The 22,141-nt window shown below is 44.0% G+C and overlaps 1 protein-coding gene across 5 annotated transcripts in view; it reads left to right on the top strand.

Annotated features, from left to right (window-relative positions):
• Positions 1-22,141, top strand: part of ebf1a (EBF transcription factor 1a) — a 59,519-nt gene that overhangs the window by 18,940 nt on the left and 18,438 nt on the right. For all 5 annotated transcript variants that reach the window (XM_044363991.1, XM_044363993.1, XM_044363992.1 and 2 more), the window contains exons 7-10: positions 10,778-10,859; positions 12,240-12,381; positions 17,555-17,685; positions 19,354-19,480. In XM_044363991.1, the coding sequence (XP_044219926.1) occupies positions 10,778-10,859; positions 12,240-12,381; positions 17,555-17,685; positions 19,354-19,480 (482 nt within the window). The remainder of the gene's footprint in view (positions 1-10,777; positions 10,860-12,239; positions 12,382-17,554; positions 17,686-19,353; positions 19,481-22,141) is intronic.

Below are 22,141 nucleotides of genomic sequence, written 5' to 3' on the forward strand. Positions count from 1 at the left end.
TTTCCAGAGCTTTTTGTGTGCTAAATAAATAACAAGCGACGATGTAAATTGGTGTTTTCCTGGAGTGTGCGGCTGCTTCTGGGATGTATTTTTCATGTCAAGACATTTTAGAGTGGTTTAGGAGTGCAGGATGTGCAGATAATGAATTTAACCCCGCAAACTGTACACACACACACGCACACACACACACACACACACGCTTATGCACACAATTTTACACTCATACATTCATATGGGGAGCGGAGTCGAATATTCACTTGACCACAGGTGCACCGCAGTGCTGCCAGCATTAATATGGGGCTGACTCCCGCCCCCTGTCTGCTATTGTTCTCCACCCACAAGGGCCCAGGGAGGTGCCAGGGGCGACATCAGCCTATAACCATACACTAGTAGAGACACAGTGGGAGAGGGAAAGCTCATTGCTGGCTGACTGATCTCCAGTCTCGCACTGACAAGCCTCCTGTGTTCACTAGATTTGTTTTTTTTTTTTGTTCACTCCTGGTAAACACTTGCCTCCCAAAACAGGCAGCTACTACCTCTGTCACACCGAGGTTGTCAACACAACGCTCAGCGTACTGTACTCCACATCACACTGACATAGAGATGTATGTATGAGCGAAATGGATGTACTCAAAGGAAGCTTAAATGCATATAAGGGCTGTTAAAGCTGTGTTTATGGGAGGCATTTGCATAGTGTTCATAGCCCTTTATGCCTGTCTCCTTCCTATTCACACACATACACAAAATGCACTTTTCCCTCTCGAATACCCTCATCATGCCTTCCTGACTAAAGAAACAAAATGAAAGAAGGTTGATTGAGGCAAAACAAGGAAGGTTGTTTTTTTTCATATTTCCTGTTTCAATAATTAATATGCATGAGTTTTATGGCCGCTTAAGATGCGATCAATTATTCATTAACAGCATGTTAATTGCATCCACAGTCGTGAATATTTAACCAAACACTAAATCAATGGGGTCGAATGAGCAGCAATATGGACATTTTATAAGCTTTGCCAAAATTAGGTTAGGCTTTAATGAAAACTGCAGAGAACAGATTGAAAAGGGAAAAATGGGAAGAAATAAAGAAAATGTGGAAAAGTAAATGAACCAACTTCACAAGAAGGACTCGCATATTTAGAAATCAGACAATATGAATAAATGCAAGGCAGCAAGATGCAAGGTTGTTGACTCGTAACAGTGTAGTCTCTGACTCTTAGCCTTTTCTTCGGCTTTGTCTCTTTATTCTCATCTCCTCCTTTTTTAAATGGAGAGGATGTAATCTCTTCATCTCTGCCCACTGTAGCCAGCCTTTTTCGCTCTCAAAGACTCCAGACTCCTTTGTCCTGGATCTTTGTGTGCTTGTGTGTGTGTCTGTGTGCTCTGTGTGTGTGTGTGTGTGTGTTCTGTGTGTGTGTGTGTGTGTGTCACAGCAGTGTCTGGACGGTGACATTTCTCTGCTTGGATAACCATCGCGCCCTCTGTCCCTCTGTCCCTCCAGCCATGACGCAGGGTAATGTCACCTGTCAGTCTCAAACTCCTACTTACAACCGCTGTCCAGCCCCCCCCCCCCCCCTACCTCCTCACTCTCCCCTCACCCACATGGAACACCACCACCCTCTCACCCCCGACCCTAGCAGCTCCTCCCCTGGACCTCACCTGGGAGACAAAGCCCTCACCACCTCCTTCTCACTCCTTTTATCTTCCTCTCCAGTACCTCATATGACTCCATATCCTCCTGCTCTTTACCTACCGTATATCCAAATGGCAACCCCACCCCTTCTTACCCCGCACATTTGCCCCGAGGACTTCAGAATATGGAACGGGAAGACATCACATATAGTGAATGGGAAAGTCAGGGGTGGGAAGTTGACTTTTTGCCTGGACCCTTGTGCGCCTGTTTCCAATTACTCTCCCAGCACAGGCGGGGTGGAGGTTTATGCGTTATATGGGAATGTAATTGACTATAACTGCCCTCTTAACATTAACCAGGTGTACTAGCTGAGTGTGTGAGATTAGGCCCCGGGTCTTGGCCGTTATGTGTGGACTGTCTATGTGGTTGTGTGTGTTGTTGTTGATGTATTTATACCCTGCTCCTGTGAGGTGCTGCCCATTAGCACTGCATTTAAATCTGCCATTTTTCCTGTGTGTGTTTGTGCGCGCGCGTGTGTGTGTGTGTACATACATAATGGTAGGTGTGTTTCTATTTGTGCCTTAAGTTTCATCGTGCATCAGCCCTGTGTGTGCGTATAAGAATGAGAGGGAAAGTAAAAGAGGCAGGATACAGATCCAGCCCACTTCAAGGGGGGCCTGACTTTACAAGGACGAAGTCAAAATGGGTCCATTCACAAGGCTGACACACTGTGATTTGTATGTATAGTGCTGTGCAGCCTGCGGGGCACTAGCCCAGAGGCTATCACAGACACCCAGACCAGTGCACAAGCAGTGGGGGGGGGGGGTGCTGGATGGATGGAGAGTGTGTGTGTGTGTGTGTTTAGAAGGAGAGGGTTGTGTGTGTGTGTGTGTGTATGTGTGGTGGAAAGGGAAGCATCAACAGGCTGTCAATCAAACCCCGGCCACAGCCTGTCACTCCTCGATAGAGCTCGTCCGGGGGAGAATGGGAGTCCCTGGGACCCTGAGAGGAGAAAGGAGGAGGTGCTGGAGGGGAGGCGGAGGAAGCAGGGAGGAGGTGACTGTCTATCTGTCTCAGTGACTCGGGCTTGATTTGATATTTGATACCGAGCATGTGGCATTTGAATGCAAATCTATTTTGATCGTCTCACCGTCTGATAGGGTTAAGAGGAATCTATAGGGGATATGCATTTGTGGGTGCATGAATGTATGCATGACAAACACACACACACACACACACACACACACACACACACACACTCAGACACATAAAAAATGGGACTAAGAGGAATTATTCAGATGGATTGTATTACTACTTTCTTTTCAAAGCAATATAAAGATATTTTATTCATCACAACATACAATGTAATAATTCATAGGTTACAAATAGGTTTAGTGAAGTGATCTTTGACTCCTTGTGGTTAAAGTAGGACTGATGTCGCCGCATCTCTTCATGTGCAAAAACTTGGCAGTGTATTATGTATACATCCTGTACATTGCTGTGTGTTTGCCGACGTTTGGAAATGTGAGCGTGTGCAGGATAATTATTTTCCCCACGTGCGTGAGGAGGATTGTGTTTAAAAGCAAGCATGCCAAGTAGGTAGACAGACGGACAGCTAGACGGACGGATAAAGCCAGTATTACTGCAGTATGGAAATGCGAGGCTCAGTTCCCTCCCAATTAGAGCAGTGACTTCTGAAATGCCATAATACCCATTAATTAGCAGGCTGCTATTTTCTCAGTGATTTGGCTAATTAGTCTGCGAGGCTCTACACTATCTGGACCATTATTATTGGGTTGAAGCCATGCAAACACACTCATGCACACGCACTCACGTTTCAGCGCAAACACCAGCGCACTCACGTTCATATACATACCGTACAGGGGAAGAGATACACATTGCAACAATTTTCCCACAGTTGAGTGACCCTAATTTAAGTGACACCATTATACGCTTCAGCGGCGGCATAGCAAAGCATGAGAGAGTTAATGGTGAAGAAGGGGATGTTGATGAGCAGTTACACACTGGCCGCCCTCTTTTTCAACTATATTCTCCTCACAACATGTTATTATATGCTGCACTGATAAAGCCCAACAAACAGCAGCACTACCCTGTCCCCTCTTCAGAGAAACAACAGGGAAGCATTTCAACCCCCTGTAATGACTTGGCGTGTGTATGTGTGTGTGTGTGTGTGTGTGTGCGGTGCTCTCTGCTCGACAGTCCATCAGTGTCTCCCACCGGACAGACAGGCCACTGACACAGCACCACGAGGCCAGGAAACCTTTTCAATCACTCCCTCACTTTTCCCCCTCTGTCAGGTGGCAGAAAGGCGTGATTGATCTGTTGTTGCTCCTCGGCGGTAAAGGAGTGGAAAGAAGTTGTGTTGGTTGAAAAAAAAAAAGGTCTGGCATGTGTGACAGCCACTTTCATAAGTTTATTAATCATCTTCATCAATAATGCAGCCCTAGCCCTGCTGTTGGTCGCCATGCAGCTTGTGTGTGTTTGTGCGTACGTGTGTGTTTGCATGCACGCAAGCGAGGGTGTGTTCGCACTCCTCGCAGCCCGATGAACTTCATAAGTGTCCCATCACCACTTTAATCAAATTACTTATGAACCAAAATTGACAGTTTTCATTAATTATAAAGGATTATTCTAATTGCGATTCAAATTTATTCATTTAGAACAGACGGCATTCAGTAATGTTTCAGGAAATTTGCATATTAAATGGAGAGGGTAGGCCATTAGCTATGCTAATGTATGCATGATTCCTTATTTTGTGATTGGTGGGCCATATGTAGCAGGCTGGGGGTGTGCAGGTGAGGAATCTAGAAGGAGCTGTAATATGTTTGATAAACACAGAGGGACGCAAGGCCAAAACACACGCGTGCACATGAACACACGCTCACACAAGCACCGCAGGATGCCATACGTCTCTGTTGAGCATCAGTCTGTCTTTCCCCTGTCACGCACTCTGTCTCCCGTTTTCTCACCCTCTCCCATTCTCTGTTTCCATATTCCTCCCTCAAGACCCATTGGAGGGAACAACTTTTCACCCCAGAACAAACACAGCACACTAATTAAGTTTCTGATTTCTGATCCGGCTGCATTTAGAAACATAACCTTGAGCCTGTGTACAGTCACAGTCATAGTTATGATTTAATACGGTGCTTAAATGGAACAAAAAGAAAGAACTTTTGCAAGCGGCACATTCATCCCCACAATGCATGGTGCTGGTCCCGGGTTGACACAATGCTCTTTATCAAGCTATATATAGTCGATGCATTATGCATTAAGTTTAACATGTGCTTAAATCAACACTATTCAATATGAATACATCAGTCTTCAACTAAGGAACAGAGGAGAACAGTTAGGGTAAATGACTGCGCGGGGAGGCATGCAAAAGCAGGCATAAGCATGCGGTCACACACACACACACACACACGGTCACACACACCCTTCGGCTGTGCGGCAGCATCTACCCAAGCTGATGACAGGGCCATTATTCACTGGTCAGTCCCACGAGGGCAGGGTTTGGGTTGAACAGGGTAGCAGAGCGTCCCAGCATGGCAGGACAACGCTGAGGTGAGAGGGACCAGGACCGTTCATTACTCCCGTGGTCTGGGGGCCTGGAGCTCTCTCTCTCTCTCTCCCCCTCTCTCTCTCTCTCTTTGTCTCTGTCTCCATCAGATTAATGGGCCAGGCCCGACAGAGGAAGTGTTTCAATCAGCACTGCCTGCCAAGCTTGTCCATCACCCAGACAGCCTCTTATTCATCATGGCTTTGATACACACACACACACACACACACACACACACACACACACACACACATGCGCGCACAGATGTTTATTTGGTTGCATTTCTTCCTCAGTGCTCTGGTGTAAAGCCGGGCCACAGGTAGTTATGTTATCAGCCTACAAGTTGTTGAACCCAGCACTGCCAAGCAAAAGAGATCGGCCATCTTTCAATGCTCCCTGCACGATTTCTCAGTTGAATTTTGAATGATCCTTTTTCGGATGAAATGGATGAAACACAATTGGTTAAGTGTCTCTGGGACTTCTGTCCCCAAGCTGGGACTGGAGCTCCGGCTCCGCGGGAAGCGAGGAACTATCTCTCCCAAGTGGGGCTTCTCCCTGAGCGGGTGAAGGCACAGCGCGGATCCCCCCTGACCCACACCGTCTCCCTCCTCCAGGGTCCATTTGTTCTGAGAAATATTTAACGACTGGGCAAATTCAGCTGACATGACATACACACACATCGAGCAGATACAGAGGAGGAGGAGGATGGGACGATGCACAGAGCGAGCTAGAAATGAATTTTTCAGCGCTGTGAGATGTTCTATTTGAATAAATCATGACACTTAAGATAGACATGAGGGCAATATAGAGGTGCTCGCCACTACTTTGAGGAGTGGCACTCCAAAGGAATGAAGTGAAGTGAAGTGTGTGAAGGTCTGTCTTTCTTTGTCCGTCTGCCACCATGTCTCTGCGTGTTTTTGCATATTTTCATTTATGTTTTTATCGTTTTCAGTTCATCTATCTGATATCAGTATTGTACATGGAATAGGATGTTTCTCTCACAGTAAACTGGGCCATAGCAGCCTGCTACGGGCTGGTGTCCGAGGCCCAGGGCCAGGCCCAGAGACAGACCTGGTTCTAGATTATTAATGTCCCCCCCTGTGGAGCCAGGCCCCCTCCCCCACCCAGTGCCCCCCTACACCCCTGGGGTCAGCCTGCATGGCTCCTGGTGCAAGGCCCCCCTCATAAATCTCCCTAAATTAGTGTGTGCGCACGTGTGTGTGTGTGTGTGTGCTTCCAAGGCTTAAACATATACTGCAGGCAGGCAGACAGGTCACCAAGAAAACAAGCCAGTCAGGCTCTTGGTTGAAGTGTCAGTGATGCATGGCGGAAAGAGTGAAAGAAAGAGTTGCTGAGAAAAGAAAGAATACGAGAAATGAAACACAAGGGGAAGAAAAGAAAATACACAAAACAGGAGTTGAGGAAGGTATTTGATTTTCTGAGAGTGCCACACTTCACTTTTAGTTTGGTCACCTATTTATCATCCCCTTTTTTCCCGCTGTAACATTATATTTGCTTACAAATATTTACACTTAATTTGAACTCGCCTCTGACTTCATTAGGATCGATTTCCTGAACAAATCTTAATGCTTAATTGCTGAAGTGCAGGATCTTCCATTCCTCTACCTGCCTAGATTAGTTCAACATGTCCCACGATGATAACAGGCATGGGGAAGTGCTGTTGTGTCACTTAGTTAACCCCCGAGACAAATGGCTCCCCTCCGGAGCACAGTGAATTACACACCTCATGAAGCATATTAGTAGCCAGACACAGTGCTTTTCTTCTGGAGATGATCTGTAAGGCAGAAATAGATGGAGAGAGGGGGAGAGAAGAGGGCTGACTTATGGCATCACCCACAGCCATTTTTACAGCGTGTCGGCATCAGAACAAAACAGAGAGAGCAGAGAGAGGAAGAGTGATGAAGAAAGAAATGAAACACAATGTTTAACAAAAGATTGAGAAGACGAATAACTAGAACTACTGAGGAAGATAAAAACCACACAGTTCTAAAGTTATCCATGTTAAAGTTGACAAGGAAAACAACTCTTTACCTCATTTGTGGCTAATGTAGGAAAATTATTAGAAAATATAACAGAATTGTCCCTCGGAGGCTTCCTTGCTGTTAGCTAATCGCATAGACAATCTTTATCACCACAGTAATAATATTTAGATGCTACAGGGATTACTTAAAAGTTGTGTTATAATTGCTTTCCTTGTTTTGTTTTTTATGGGCAGAGGGTGATTTTGTGTTTAATTGCTCCAAAGTGACAAATAATGCTTGTTATGATATGATGAAAGTGTGAGATCATTAAATTACTATGGCGACCGCTGCATGTGTTTATTCGTTTGGTTTTTTTTCTGTTGCAAATTTATGCCATGAGGCTTCAAGAGGCCAAGCAGTTATTTACACAAATTCACTTCCACAGCCATTCCTGGATTTGGGGGTAATTACGTGAGAGCAAAATGGTTTTATTTCATTTAATCTGGCCGGCGCAGCAATTTGCAGTGGTAATATTTGTGGCTGTGGAGTCAGTGCACAGTAAAACAGATTGAAACCAGCAAGAGTCTCAAATACAAACAAGGTAGAGGAGGCGATAATCAAAACAAGAATATATGCAGGAGACAATGTCTGCTGGGGAATGACAAACTGAAAACGTATGTTTTGTTCAAACGTCCCCAAAACCCCCATCAACCCACTCTACCCAGCACCAAACAGCTTGTAAAATGTTCAGGTTTTTAATTATTAATCAACATTCTTGATCCATATATTTGGTCTTGCTACATAATGATCTAAATTTTCTTTTGAAGCCTTGTCCACATTCCTAAAAAGAAAGTCGATTTTAAAGATACTGGGTGTAAAATTCACCTTCAAAAAAACATCATATGTACTTTTTGTGTAATTATAGAGTGTAAGCAGTTGCTCCTGAGGTTTTTAAAATCCCCAAATTTCCAGAGAATATACCGAGGACATGACCTCGGTGTTCTCAGTGGTGGCTATAATGATGAAATATTGCTTTGGCAACAAAATATAACCATTTACTGCTCTGATGTTCAAAGCTGGATTGAACTGAATATTTGTGCCGTTGTGTCAAGTCAACACAAGAGACAGAGGAACAATCAATAACTTATCTTTTTTTTATCGACTTAAAAGTGAAGGAAACATGATAATAGAGAGCCACAAAGTACAAATGAGAGAATTATGGGCTATTATCAGCTATCTGTCCATATTTACTGGTCAGCTGTCAATCAGATTATCCATAAATCCTCATGGTAATCTCTTTGCTATTGCATATCAACACGCACTGCTCTTTATCCATCCCACCCACCCACTCACCCACCCACCCACTCACTCTGTTGATCCATGTAAATGTGTGCAGCGGTGATTCCAGTCCCCCGGCTCCCGGGGAGATAAGATAGAGCGCCGAGGAATCAACATGCTGCAGTTTTGTAATGTTTCCGTGCGGCTGACTCCAGACACCTTAAGTCATGTAAATAATGAATCAGATGATCCACGCGTACTGGAGATCGAGGGGACACACTGACATATGGCACAGCGAATGAGGCATGCTGACTTTCTCTTGCTCTCTTTTTTTCGCACTCAATATCTCAGCTGGTATCCCAACGCTGTCTCACTTTTTTTTACTCCTTCCTCTTTCCCTCCCTAAACTCTCAATATTTAACCTGCTGATTTAGTCACCTCTGACTCTGGTGACCCTAACTTTCCTCCTTTCACTTATCCATCATTCCTCCATCATGAATACCACAGAGGAGGGAAGGAGGAGGACAGTCAGAGAAAAGAGCGGAGTCGATGAATTAAACAGGAGGTGCGGCGAGGAAGGTGGAGTATGTTGGACAAGTGGATGTAGTCCATAGCTGTCTGCGAGGCTGCTCTTTGACCTCGAGGAGATAAGAAAGTTGGGAGACCCTCAGCCTGTGGGGTCCAACAGCCACTGTAAAAAAAAAGAAAAAAAAAAACTCCATCTCTCAGCTTCATGAATTATTGAGATATTGGCCTACAGCTTCTAAAATATACAGGAGGGTGGTCTGTCTCTCCTTTCAGATTTCACATACTCTCTACCCCATCCTTCTGTCTATCTTTTCTCCTCTCACTTTCTACCTCCCTCTTCTCTTTTTCGTTTCCCCCCCCATTCAGATTTATCCTTTTGCGCCAGTGAGATTGTAAATCAGAGCACAAACAAAGCAGAAGAAAAAAAAGGCAGCACCCAAAAGACAGTTTGTTATTCAGATCATAAGAGGCTTTTTCTTCTTTGCTTGAAGAAGAGCGTCTACCACTAACCAGCTGTCATGCATTTAAAAGTTGTCGGGGATAAATTCACGAGTTCTTGTATTACATCAGATGCTTGTAATGTGCACAGCAGTAGGCTGGCCCTTGAAATGAGACAGAACTCTGGTCTGTCCATTTATCTTCTTTGCTCTCTTGTTTTTTTGTTTTTTTCCCCCCTAGATGAAGCAATTGTCCAAGGCACGCTGCTTACTGTGTTTCTCTTGACATGCCTCTATGTGTGTGTGTGTGTGTGTGATGCGTTTGCTCGTGCGTGATTGTATCTAAGGCAGTTGGCTCCAAACGCGCTGCCCAACGCAGAATCCTAGCCATAACAAATGAACAGAGGGGAGAAAATAAGACATATGAAAGAAAAGCTGAGCAAAGGAGTGATTCTCTCTCTGGCTGGTGGAGATCTGTATTGTAAGCAGTTTCAGCTGTCAGCACTTCTTTGAGCTACCTCAAAGGGAGGAGGAGGAGGGAGGGGGGATCGACCGGGAAATGTTGTAGTTTTTATTTTTCCCCTTTTGAGGGTTCCTGTTTATTTGTACACGGCGCTGTTTATTTTCGCGGTTCATTTGATATAGGTTTTTTTTTTTTCTTTTTTCAGAGAGAGAGAGACAATGCAAGAGAGCGAGTGGAGAGATTTACTGTAGTTTCAGTTAAAGAAGAAGTTGTCAGGCTTCGAGCCTTGGGGTGGGGCTAGGGAATAAATTGTCAGCCATCCCCTTTCTGCTTTTCAGGCCTCCGGTGCTCCCCCCTCTCACTCCCCCCCCCCCCCCTTTACTCCTCCGACCCACCCTCCTCCCTCCCTCCCTCATTAAGTATTGATGTGGGTAGCCATACTTGCCATCTCAGCCTATTAATAATGCATGGCAGGTGCTGTTGATGTGGTCTCTCACACTGAGATTGAGAGAGGCAGGAATGGCAACACTGTGCTGCATAGTAGCTACAGCACAACCTCCGTCACACGGCTCTGCAGCTGGGGGAGGGAGGGGGGGGCCTGTGTCTGCCCCGGTGAGTTTATGGCAAGCTGTGACAGCAGCTCGGAGATGGATATACAAGGTAGCATCTTACTCAATATCCTGGAGCTGTTTTTACATAGAAAACTGCCTTTGTCATAAACAACTGATGGATGAAGGTGGAATAGTGTATGAGCCTTGTCTGCCACGGCTACTTTATTTGTTTTATTTGTATTTTATGTTTTAGTGAAGCGGCTCATATGGCACTTTCACTGACAGACTAGCTCATTCCTTCTTTTCCCTGTTTCTCTTTCTGGATGTGCAGGTTCTTCCTCAAGTTCTTCCTGAAGTGCAACCAGAACTGCCTGAAGAATGCAGGGAACCCTAGAGACATGAGGCGTTTTCAGGTGAGATGCAACTACCAGCATGCAAACAGTATGCCGCGAGTCTAAGTCTTTGTTGTATGCAATTGTAAAGAAACAAAAGCATTGACAGGCTCTCTTCAAACGCTCTCTGTGCCTTCACAAGGAAAAGTCCAGAACTGAGAGCACAGTATGCACTAACAATACAAAAAGATAAAACAAGTCTAATACAATATAATAAATCACAAAAAAACATTCTTTTGGTCAACTAATACAACAAAAAAATAGAGCAAACTTACAAAATACCCCACGCTAGCCAACATGGTCTCAACACTCTAGCATTGCAAATATGCTTTGACAAACTTCTTTTCTTATTAGCAGATTTATGCATGAAAATAAATGAAATCTTAGCTCCAAAGCATAAAAATGTCTGTACATTTACTTTACACTCTATTTTAAACAGTAAGGGGTCACTTGTAGTGATGAACCCACCAACAGCTATCACCCGACTCTGCAGCTTCCCTCAGCTCGATGAATCTTTATAGCTTCTTTCAGCTTATTGTTTAGATTTTCTGTCCCACAACTTTACTGCTTTGGTTCATTCTCACTGTTCTCGTACCAGGCAGCTGTTTTTAGTTAAAAACTCCAAAAGCTCCAACAACCCACTGTCTACCTGCCCAGCACCAAACAGCAGACAGACAAAATTTGTATTTTGCAGCTAAACCACCATATACAGTATATCCCTCAGTGGTTGACTGAAAAATATAGTGATTATTGGACTTATATTCATCAGGTGGCCAGAAACAGGACTCCAAATGAATGCTAATGTTGCTCTCTGTATAAATTAGCCACTGTTTGCTATCTAGTTTGCCATATCAACATAAAAGGTGATAATATATGAGTGTTGTGTTCACAGCTTGATTTCCCTGCCCCCAAATGGGCAAAACATCAATTATTGAAGGTTTAAAACATCATAATGTCACATATACAAAACACCAAAAGTAAACACAACTAAGAACTTTCACACCCTTCAAGGTAAAGATTCCGAACATAAAGAGGAAGTAAAGCTGGCGGAAGTGCAACACATAGTGCTGGTGAAATAAAAAGCTTTGCTTCCTGTACAGACGCAGAAGGTTCCCCTTCAAAGGAAAGTGCACACATTCGACATTAGTACTTGATTACTTTCATGAATCTCTTTAAGAAGCGTAGGAAAAATAGGAAATACAACATCATAGGTGTTAACGTGTTCCTAATGTGTTCTATGTTTAATTCATATACGATTTTACAGGGATTTAACCGATACACTACTGCACATATATTATTTAGGCTTGTATGTATCAATGTGAGGATTATTGTTTATGAGATTTGAGTTTATAATTGTTGAACCCCCAGTTCTATGGTTTCCATCTGTCTCTCCTTTCTCAGGTGGTAGTGTCGACTACGGTGAGTGTGGAGGGTCATGTCCTGGCCGTTTCTGACAACATGTTCGTGCACAACAACTCCAAACACGGGCGCCGAGCTCGAAGACTGGACCCCTCGGAAGGCACACCATCTTACCTGGAACACGGTATTAAAAGCAAGAACAAAACACCAGGCTCTCTCTCCGAGCTTTCTTTGTCTTCCTCACTTTTTTTTTTCTTTCTTTTCAACTCCCCTCCCCTCCCTCCCTCTCTCACCCCCTTCCCCCTGTCTGGCTCCATGCTCAACCCCTCTTCTGTCTCCGCTCTATCCCTCTCAAACCTACTCTCTCACTTTCTTTCTTATCTCTCTCCTGCTTCCTCTCGGATTCTCACTTTCCTCTCTTGTAGTGTTTCTAACTCGCACTAAGAGAGGAGAGAGTGGTAGCTAGTGAGTCTCTTGTCTCTCCCTTGTGGCTTGCTCCCCTCAGGTCTCTGCCTCTGGGCCTTCTACTCTGCCTCGCATAAGCACTATGTGTCTTATGAGGTCTGTTCTGCTTAAAGCCAACACTGGCTTTATTTCCTCGGAGACCTGCTTTTATCCTCCAGCCCTCCATCACTCCCCATCCCTCAGGTTTTCAAACACACCCATACGCACACAAAAGCCCCTGCACACACACACACATACACACCCCCGCATGCACAGTCAGACCCAAACCTGTAATACTTCATAATGACATGTGCACATGATTTAGGAGCCCGCACTGATTCCCAAGTCCCTAATCCAGTTATTTTCTCATTTCGATTTCCCAGACATTGAATAAGAGAAACATATTTTTTTTCTCTTTGAGGAAAGTCAACCTCAGGGATGATAATGACAAAAAAACTAAGAAGGGATTTACATGATGGCCTACAGTAGATTGCATTAAGATTGAATGTTATGGTTAAGTCTTTCTAATGACTATCCTCCAGAGGTAAGGTGGACCACTTGTCCTATGACTGGTCTCACAGACGATTAGAAAAGTTCAGAAAGATGAGACATATTGGAGACGTCAGCGAGGCTTGGATCTTACACAGAAAGAAGAGAGCCCACAGTACACTAACAGATGTTCCCTGTGTCAGAGAGATTTGTTTGGGAATTTCCTCTTCTCTGATTTTCTATTCTCCTGATGATGGGGGTTGGAAGGATGAACAACAGGAGTGAAAGAACAGAGCAGAGGGGGAGTGAAGGAGATACGTAAGTGAGGACAAGAAGGAGTAAAAATGATTGATAGTATAAAGAAAAGATGAAATCATGAGAAAGAAGACCAGTTTCTTTTTGTTTTTTCCTCTCTTCCCCTCTCTCTCTTTGCATGGCAGTGTGTGTGTTGAGTTTGTGTGCAGGATACACAACTTTGGGGGCCCATTTCAGGCGGTAATAGATGAGCAGTGCATAGAGTTGAACAGATGGCACCGAGGAACACCCCAAAGTATAATCCTATCACATGGATTCACGTTCCACCATCTGGTTAATCCACACACACACACACAAACACACACACCCACACATGCACATGGAGTGCACATTATATCAGCGGCTGTGAAAAGGAGGCATCTTAGGCCATGATTATGGCCACAGATTGCTGCTTGGTGAACGTTGATCTCTGCAGGCGTATCGGGGGCTAAATATCATTCCAGCTTGTTGGGGAGGATCAACAGAACAGGGAGTCAGGCAAAGAGCAAAAGGCTAGGCTGCAGGGAAAAAAGTCAGCCTACTCTAAAGTGGATTATGCCGCTTTACAGAATTACAGCATGTTTGACAAGCTGCCTATCTGTTAAGGAGAGGAGATTTAGCTTGTATAAACATGTATTTTCCCAATGCTGTTCTTTTCTTCAATCACATCCAGTAATCTCTGAGTCCATAATACCCACAGATAAGGTCAAGTAGAACACTGAATACCAGTTATTGAAAATGTGGTTTATTGTTGTTATTCCATGTACTTTGTCCGATAATACATAAAGAATATGCTTTAAAGCCACTTATTCCACTCAAAATTCTGCGATAAAGCTAGAGAGGCATGTTACAGAACACACCAGGAATTTTGGTTTCCATTTATACACCCACCTGGGATGACGACCAATTTTTTGCAAACTTTTTCGTTAAAATCCCAAACGCAGACAATCACCACATAATTATAGGCAGAGCTTTTAATTTGGTTCAAGATGTGAGTCGTGACAGATAGTCCCCTAAACAAGCCACCCTACCCAAATCCGCCACTGTAGTGTTGAACTACGCATCCCAATTAGGAATCTCAGACCCTTGGAGATTTAAAAACCCCCAAAGTAAAGCTTTCTCCTTTTCTTCACATGTGCGCCACACTTTTTCACAGATTGATTTCTTTTTGCTTGATAATAATGTGTTACATCTTGTCAGTTCATGCAAATACCATCCTATAGTTACCTCAGATCATGGCCCTACATCTGTTGACACCAATTTTCTTCTTGGTATAACCCCCCCTACATTATGGAAATTCAGTTCTTGCTTGCTGTCAGATAGCGAGTTTAAAGACTTTGTTGCTACACATATTCGTTCCTATATTGAATTTAATGATACCCCTAATGTTGGTAGTGGCACTCTGTGGAAGGCTCTCAAAACCTATGTCCGAGGACAGGTTATCTCCTATATTTCACAATTGAGAAAGGTTGAAAAGGCTAGGCTGTCAGAAATCGCAGATGAGCTTCTCAAACTTGAAGCTCCTCCATATTCCTCCTCCCCCTCACCCACCCTTTATAAAAAACGACTTCTATTACATTCGGAGCATGACCTTTTGATGACACGCATAGTAGGGAGACAATTGAGACAATCCAAGCAATGCTTCTTTGAACAGGGGGACAAAGCTGGGAGGCTCCTAGCTCAACAGGCCTGTGCAATCAGTGCTTCCAGATTAATTCCCGGAATCAAATCGCCCAGTGGTAGTTTTATCTCTGATCCAGTTGAAATTAATAGGTCTTTCTCTGAATACTACACCAATCTCTACACTTCTGAATGACCCTCGATTTCCCCAATGACCCCCAATCTTCGTCAGTTATTAACATACCCCAAAATCGACAAAATTCGAATAGAATTTTACAAGGCATGTTCTACATTATTAGCAATAATCTAGCGAGGATGTAAAATGATTCCTTTCATGAAGGCCGATCACCAGCAACTTTGTCTATGGTGTCCATCGCTTTGCTTCTGAAGGAAGATAAGGACCCTCCTTCTTGCAGTACAGACCAGTTTTGCTTTTAAATGTAGATTGTAAGATACTGGCCAAGCTTTGCATTAGGGAGACATCCTTTTTTCACCAGGAGGCTATTTAACATTATTTTTTCTCACTCATCCAACACCTGAAATCATAGTAGCACTTGATACAGAAAAAGACTTTGATAGGGTGAAGTAGGGTTATCTGTTTTTTATTTTAGAAAGATTTGGCTTTGACTCTAAATTTATCTCCTGGATTCAACTTTTGTATGCTTCCCTGTTTGCATCTGGACACACCAACGGCATTCAATCAACACTTTTTCATTTGCAGTGTGGGACACGTCAAGGATGCCCACTTTCTCCCCTGTTGTTTAATATAGCTATCGAGCCTCTAGACACCTAGACAGGTGGGCCTCCCTTCCCCTAGCTCTTGTGAGCCGTGTTAATCTTATAAAAATGGTCTTCCAGCCAAAATTTTTATATCTTTTCCAACACATCCTAATTTGTGTCAACAAATCCTTTTTCACCAGTCTCGATCGGCAGTTAAATGTGTTCTTCTGGAGCAACTAGCCCTACCTGTCTTAGGAGATCAATGCCCCAGCTCCCCAAGTCTGAAAGAGGCCTAGCGCTTCAGAATTTCCACCACTACTTTTGGGCCTGTAACAATAAACTCCTTTATTGGGCCAGCTGCAAACTTTTTGACTCTGGCCACCCTGGGTTTTTAATGACATATCATCTTCCTTTTGTTCTTTACATTTTGTGATTTGCTCTCAGCGTCCCATAGTGACTCACAAAATCTCAAACAACTGGGAGCACAACTTGAGTGTTGACATCTCCGACAGCCAGTAGAGCGACATTCTCAGTCTGGTGGACTCTTCATCTAGATGTGCCAGGCATGGCCTACTGCAGTCTAAGGTGCTCCACAGAGCCCACTTCACCAACGCTAAATTGGCAAAAATATTTCTCAATAGAAGCAATGCCTGAAATAGATGTAAAAGCCAGCTGACCATTTACATATGTTTTGGACATGCCCATGGCTGAATGATGTTTTGGTCCAATGTAATTTAAACTCTAGAACAGGCCCTCAACACAAATATAGACCCTAACCCCCTGCCTGCTTTGTTCGGTCTCCCCCTAGCTCAAAATATGCCCACTACAATACAGCGTGTCATTGCCTTTACCACTCTGTTGGCCAGATGCTCCATCCCTCTTAAATGGAAACATGCCTCCTCCCCAACACACTACAGGTGGATACAGGAAGTTTTACAATTCATACAACTGGAAAAGTTAAAATTCTCACTGAGAGGATTTCTGAAATCCTTTCACAAGACCTGGAATTCCCTGCTAGTCTTTATCAAAGACCTCACTATTATTCCTGATGCTGATGGTGTTTCCTAAGTAGATCTCACTGGAGAGATTATTATTATTGTTATTATTGTTATTATTATTATTATTATTTTATTTCCATTCACCAATTAGTTATTTGGTTGTTTGTTGCAGATAATGTCCTGCAATTGCTGTACTGATTTTGTCATGTCTGCAGAAAACTCAATACTGTAAAAAGATGTGATAAAAAGTGCTTTAGGAGAAAAATAACTGAGAAAACACTGAAAGCTTACAAAACGCATTAAAATTTACCCAGCTGATATGAGCCTGTATGGTCATAAGACAGGCGCTGAGATAGCTACACAGATATGAAACAGACAGCTGAGCAAGAGCTAAATGCTTGGTTAATGAAGGCAGAGTATTCAGAGGGCAGAGCTACTGTTGGCTCTGCTCTGCTCCCCGGTCGCATGGCCTTTGATCAGACACTCAGCACACCTGACATTTACACGCCCGCACGCTTTGCCACGTGTCATAAAACAAGTGCACCGCCACTGCCCTCACACACAGGGCAGGGGTGATGTTTAATAACGGGGTGCGTATAATCACTCTGATTAGTATTCCTTGCTCACCCTCGACCCCTGGGAGAGAGGAGAGAGGTGATATGTGTGTGTCTGTGTGTGAGCGATGGAAAGCAGAAGAGGGGACTGACTGTACATGGTGCCAGTAGTGAAGACCTTTATGGGCTGTCATTAGGTTACTTAGCATCTAATCTGTTTTGTCTGTGACTCTTCTAGCAACCCCCAGCATCAAAGCCATCAGCCCCAGTGAAGGCTGGACCACAGGGGGCGCTACAGTCATCATCATCGGGGACAACTTCTTTGACGGCTTGCAGGTCATCTTTGGAACCATGTTGGTTTGGAGTGAGGTTAGTCACTATCTGCTCACCTGAAAGAACAAATATGTGTGTGTGTGCATTCTGACCACATTTTAAAATATTAAACATAGGCCTTCATGCATTACTATAAACAAATGGTTCCACACATTTTTTGGCTTTGGGCACTTTTAAAACAAAGTAATGCCTGCCTGTGACCCCTCGACAAAGGTTATGGCCTTAAGTTATGAGTATTTTTTTTCCCCTCAGAAAAAGAAAAATTTGTGTAACAGAAATATATATTTTCTTACTTATTCCTCTAATCATCTTCTAACCTCCTCAAATTTATCTTAGGACCCTTAGGAGGGGTCCTGTCCCCCGGGGTTGGGAGCCACTGCTGTAAACTAGTGCTGAAACTATCAGTTGATTGAGCATTTAGTCAAACAGAAAATGAATCTACAATTGTTATTATCAGTTTATCGTTTCAAGCCATTTATAAAGTTAAAAAGATAAACATTTCCTAGTTCCAGCTTTCACATCATTGAAACTAGTCCAAACAAAAATAAGCAAACTGAGAACAAAACTCGCAATAGGCATTTGTCATGGTTTTCTAACACTTAGTAGACTAAACAAATAGTTAAGTGAAAAATAATCAAAATAATCTCTGCTGTAAATGCATATCAAATATATTTCAAATTGTGAACAGCAGCCTGCTTTTTCATTTTTCTCTGTGGCAGCTCTTAGTTCCTTGTCATGTATCTGTTCAGCTCCCTCTCTCTCTTTTTTTTACTAGTATCTGCCTTCTTGGAATGTGCAAACCGTACTGTATGAATCTCTTTGTAAGGAGCATCTGCCACATGACTAAAATGTAAATGTTGTGTATGTGTGAAATTGAAGGTCAGCGAGCGGCGCAGCTAAACAGCTTTCTCTTTAGTAAAGGAATAATTCTATAAAAAGCTCCTATATTATCTCGCTGAGAGGTGAATGGGGCCAGACAATGGTGGAATGAAAGCTTAGCTAAGTGAGCAATGAAAGGGACAGTTAGAACAACACACACACATACACACACACACACACACACACACACACACACACACACACACACGTACACAAGGCTCTGGCAGCAGCATTGATAGCTTTTGAGCGCTGCTAGCTTTGAGTGCTAGTTCAGCATAGCGTGCAGAAAACGAACACTCAGTAAGGTCTCATCTGTGTTTTGTCTTGTTACCGTTTTCCTTCAAAGACCCTTCAGCGTACACACACATACATGGCGAGTGGGCTCATCAGCCACACTAAGTGAGCCTGTTTAAGACACAGTGGTGCTTTAATGTGGCTAACGGCAGCTAGACAGCCTGTGCTGACAGACAAAGACACAGGGGCAGCACAGACGAGCATATTACCTTTACTTACACTGCGTAATAGACATATGCAGAGGAAGGTGTGTTTTATTCATAAACAGATAACTGCTTTTGAACCCCTCTTACAGACTCCATGTCAGCACTGATAACCATCCTAAGCCTCACAGTGACATTGCCTTGGGCTACGCGGCCACCTGAGGGCTTTAGCACTAACACATCATTTTCAGGCTGATTATACAAAGAAAGAAAGTCAGAGGCTGCAAAGGAAAAGTCTGAGGCAAACCGAGAATAGTCCCCTGAGCACATACGTTTGAATATGAAGTTTCATTGTATTAATCTTTCTGCCCACTCTGCCTCTCCTTAGCTGATCACCCCCCATGCCATTCGAGTGCAGACTCCACCCAGACACATCCCCGGGGTGGTGGAGGTCACACTGTCCTACAAATCCAAACAGTTCTGCAAAGGCACACCTGGACGCTTCATCTACACAGGTATTACCTAAACACTAATGCTTACTAATGACGCTAATTTAACATGTAATCTAAGAAGGTGATGATGCAGCCCCCATCTACCAGTCTGCTGGCTGACAATGATGCAATTTTTTCCAGGATTCTCTCAACAGAAACATGTGCCATCGGAATCATTTGAAAAATGCGATAATCACATAAAAAGTCAACACATAGTGGCTTTAAGTTTTTATTAAGTCTGTATTTTTGCTATATCTGCTAAAAGTAATGTGATTCAGTTTATATGCTGTCATTTTCTCCTCACTGTTTCTGAAGAAAAATGTGCATGCTAAACAATTTAAAATTCAATAACATGACTCAATAATTCAGGAGAGGAGCCTACAGATGAGAGGAGGAAAAGTGTTTGCCCTCTTTTATGAAGCACGTGAAGGTCAGGGGGAGGTTTAACCTTTTGATTAGTGGGATTATTGTAATTTAACCCTGTCGAAAGTGTGATGAAGGAAGGAAGAGGTCTGTACAGAGAGTGTGATTTTTGACGGTGAGCGCAGGAGCATGAATAGCATGAGTGTTACATCACAGTGTATCGGTGCAGAGTTATAGCCATGCGGTGAAAAGAGCGGCAGAGAGAGTGAATGTGAAGCGGTGATTAACCAATGCGAGGCCACAGGTCCCCAGGGAGACTGTGAATCACATAAATCTGTCTGTAATCTCAACCACTGATAGACTTAGGCTGTAAGCCCCGGCTGGAATTGCCAGCATTTGACAAAATCACAATTGAGAGAGTGTGTGCGTCGCATCGTGGGCATGCATTTTCTGCAGCTCGTATGTGTCCTAATTACTGTGCATGGACAGAATCCATGTCTATGCGTCATAATTATGACTCTGTGTTTGTGTACTTACGGGAAAGGCTGCGATAGGCTCCCTGCGTTTGTTTGTTTGTATGTATGTGTAAATGTACTCCAAGCACACACATGCACATTGACAACTAACTGCATTACCAAGACAGAGGGCAGATGGGTAGGCAGCCTTTGCCATGCCAGAGCCATCCAACAGCCCATACTCTGCCAAACCCGTAGAGCTGTGTGTATATAAATATGCGTAGGTGTGTGTATGTATGTGCGCGGCCTTTTAATGTGCCAGACATGTGGGAACCGTATGCATAAACGCCCTATCTCTTCCCAGCCCTCCACTCTTTCACCTTGTCACATTCACTTATTCAAAACTTGCTTCTTTGAATGAATTCATCCCCCGCCTCTCTCTCTCACTATCTCTCTCTGCCTCTTGGCTTCTATGGAGGCACATAGAAGAATCTCAACAGGTGAGAGGTAGCAGAGGTCATCCACTGGGAGCTGAACACACACACTGTGATGTTGCTTGCCAAGCGCTGGCACCTTCACAGTCAACCGTGTCGAGGCATAGATCCCAGTTCTACTCTTCACACACTTCACTTCAGCCACAGCTCTGTACCCTGAACGGATATTTGTACCTCTCCCATACCTTCTTTATCAGCCAGTTTTATCATTTTACTTGTACCTCTCCAACTTGCTCACATTTGGTATCTTGAATGAGAGGCAGAGCTCAATGAGAGGATAAGCAGAGCATTTTTGGAGGGACAAAGCAATTGATGAGGGTGGAGAGACAGAAAGGTGGATGAGAACAGGAAGAGAGGAGAAGGATGGGAGAGAGGGATGGAGGATTACCATGGGCCATGTTGCCCTCCTGGGTCTGTTTGGCACCAGTTTGAGCCCAGTTGCCAGTGGGTACTAATCATGGAGGATTGGCAGCACTGCGTGGCAGCTGGCAACTAGCGCAAACACACACACATCGACACAACCCCACACTAACAGACATGCATATACTCATATATTACATGTGCACACACAATCACACACACATATGCGCACACTGAATTACATTGGGGACAGCTGGCATTGCTAATCAACTTCTGCTGAGGAGAGGAAAGCGAGCAGCTCACAGACCTAATTAAGTCAACACATACCCAATACTGCTGCTACCGCTACTTTGCAAATACACACCCGACACATGCACACACACACACACACACACACACACTACCCATCTATAGGTGTACTCCCCCAGCCCGCCTCTGCGTGATCATTGATACTCCACAACCGCCCGTCTGTGAATGAGAGGGGGAAAAAAAATTCAGCTGTAGTTTAGGACAGAGGAGACAAGCAGGGGACTTTTGGTGCAGAGGAGATTCGGAGAGAAGCTATTACAGTAATGTGTCCTCTGCCGTCTCTGAGGAATCCTCTGCCATTAGACTTCAGAAAGCTCCAATTAGACTCATCAAAGGCAATTAAGCTCTCCACTGATAAGAATAAAAGAATGTTTTTTTTCAGTCTCTGCTCTTCTTCTGTCTTTTTATCCCCTTATCCCCCTTCTGTTCCTCTCTCTGCCCTCTGCCTTATGCACCTCTGGGGCTGAGAGCTCTCCCTAATCTCCCTTTCTCTCTCTCTCTCTCTCTGTCTCTCTCTCTCTCTCACTCATTATCAGGTCATTGCCTGCCCCCTCCCCCTCTCCCCTGTATAAATGCATTTCCATGTTTGGTTGTGTATCACCTTTTACTGGATTGCTGTCTTTGTAACATTCATCAGAGAAGCTCTCCCTTTTCTTTTCTCCATGCAATATAGAGTGATAATACTCTCTGCCACTTGGTCCCGT

Source organism: Thunnus albacares, chromosome 10 (genome assembly GCF_914725855.1).
Source record: "Thunnus albacares chromosome 10, fThuAlb1.1, whole genome shotgun sequence".
Taxonomy (NCBI): domain Eukaryota; kingdom Metazoa; phylum Chordata; class Actinopteri; order Scombriformes; family Scombridae; genus Thunnus; species Thunnus albacares.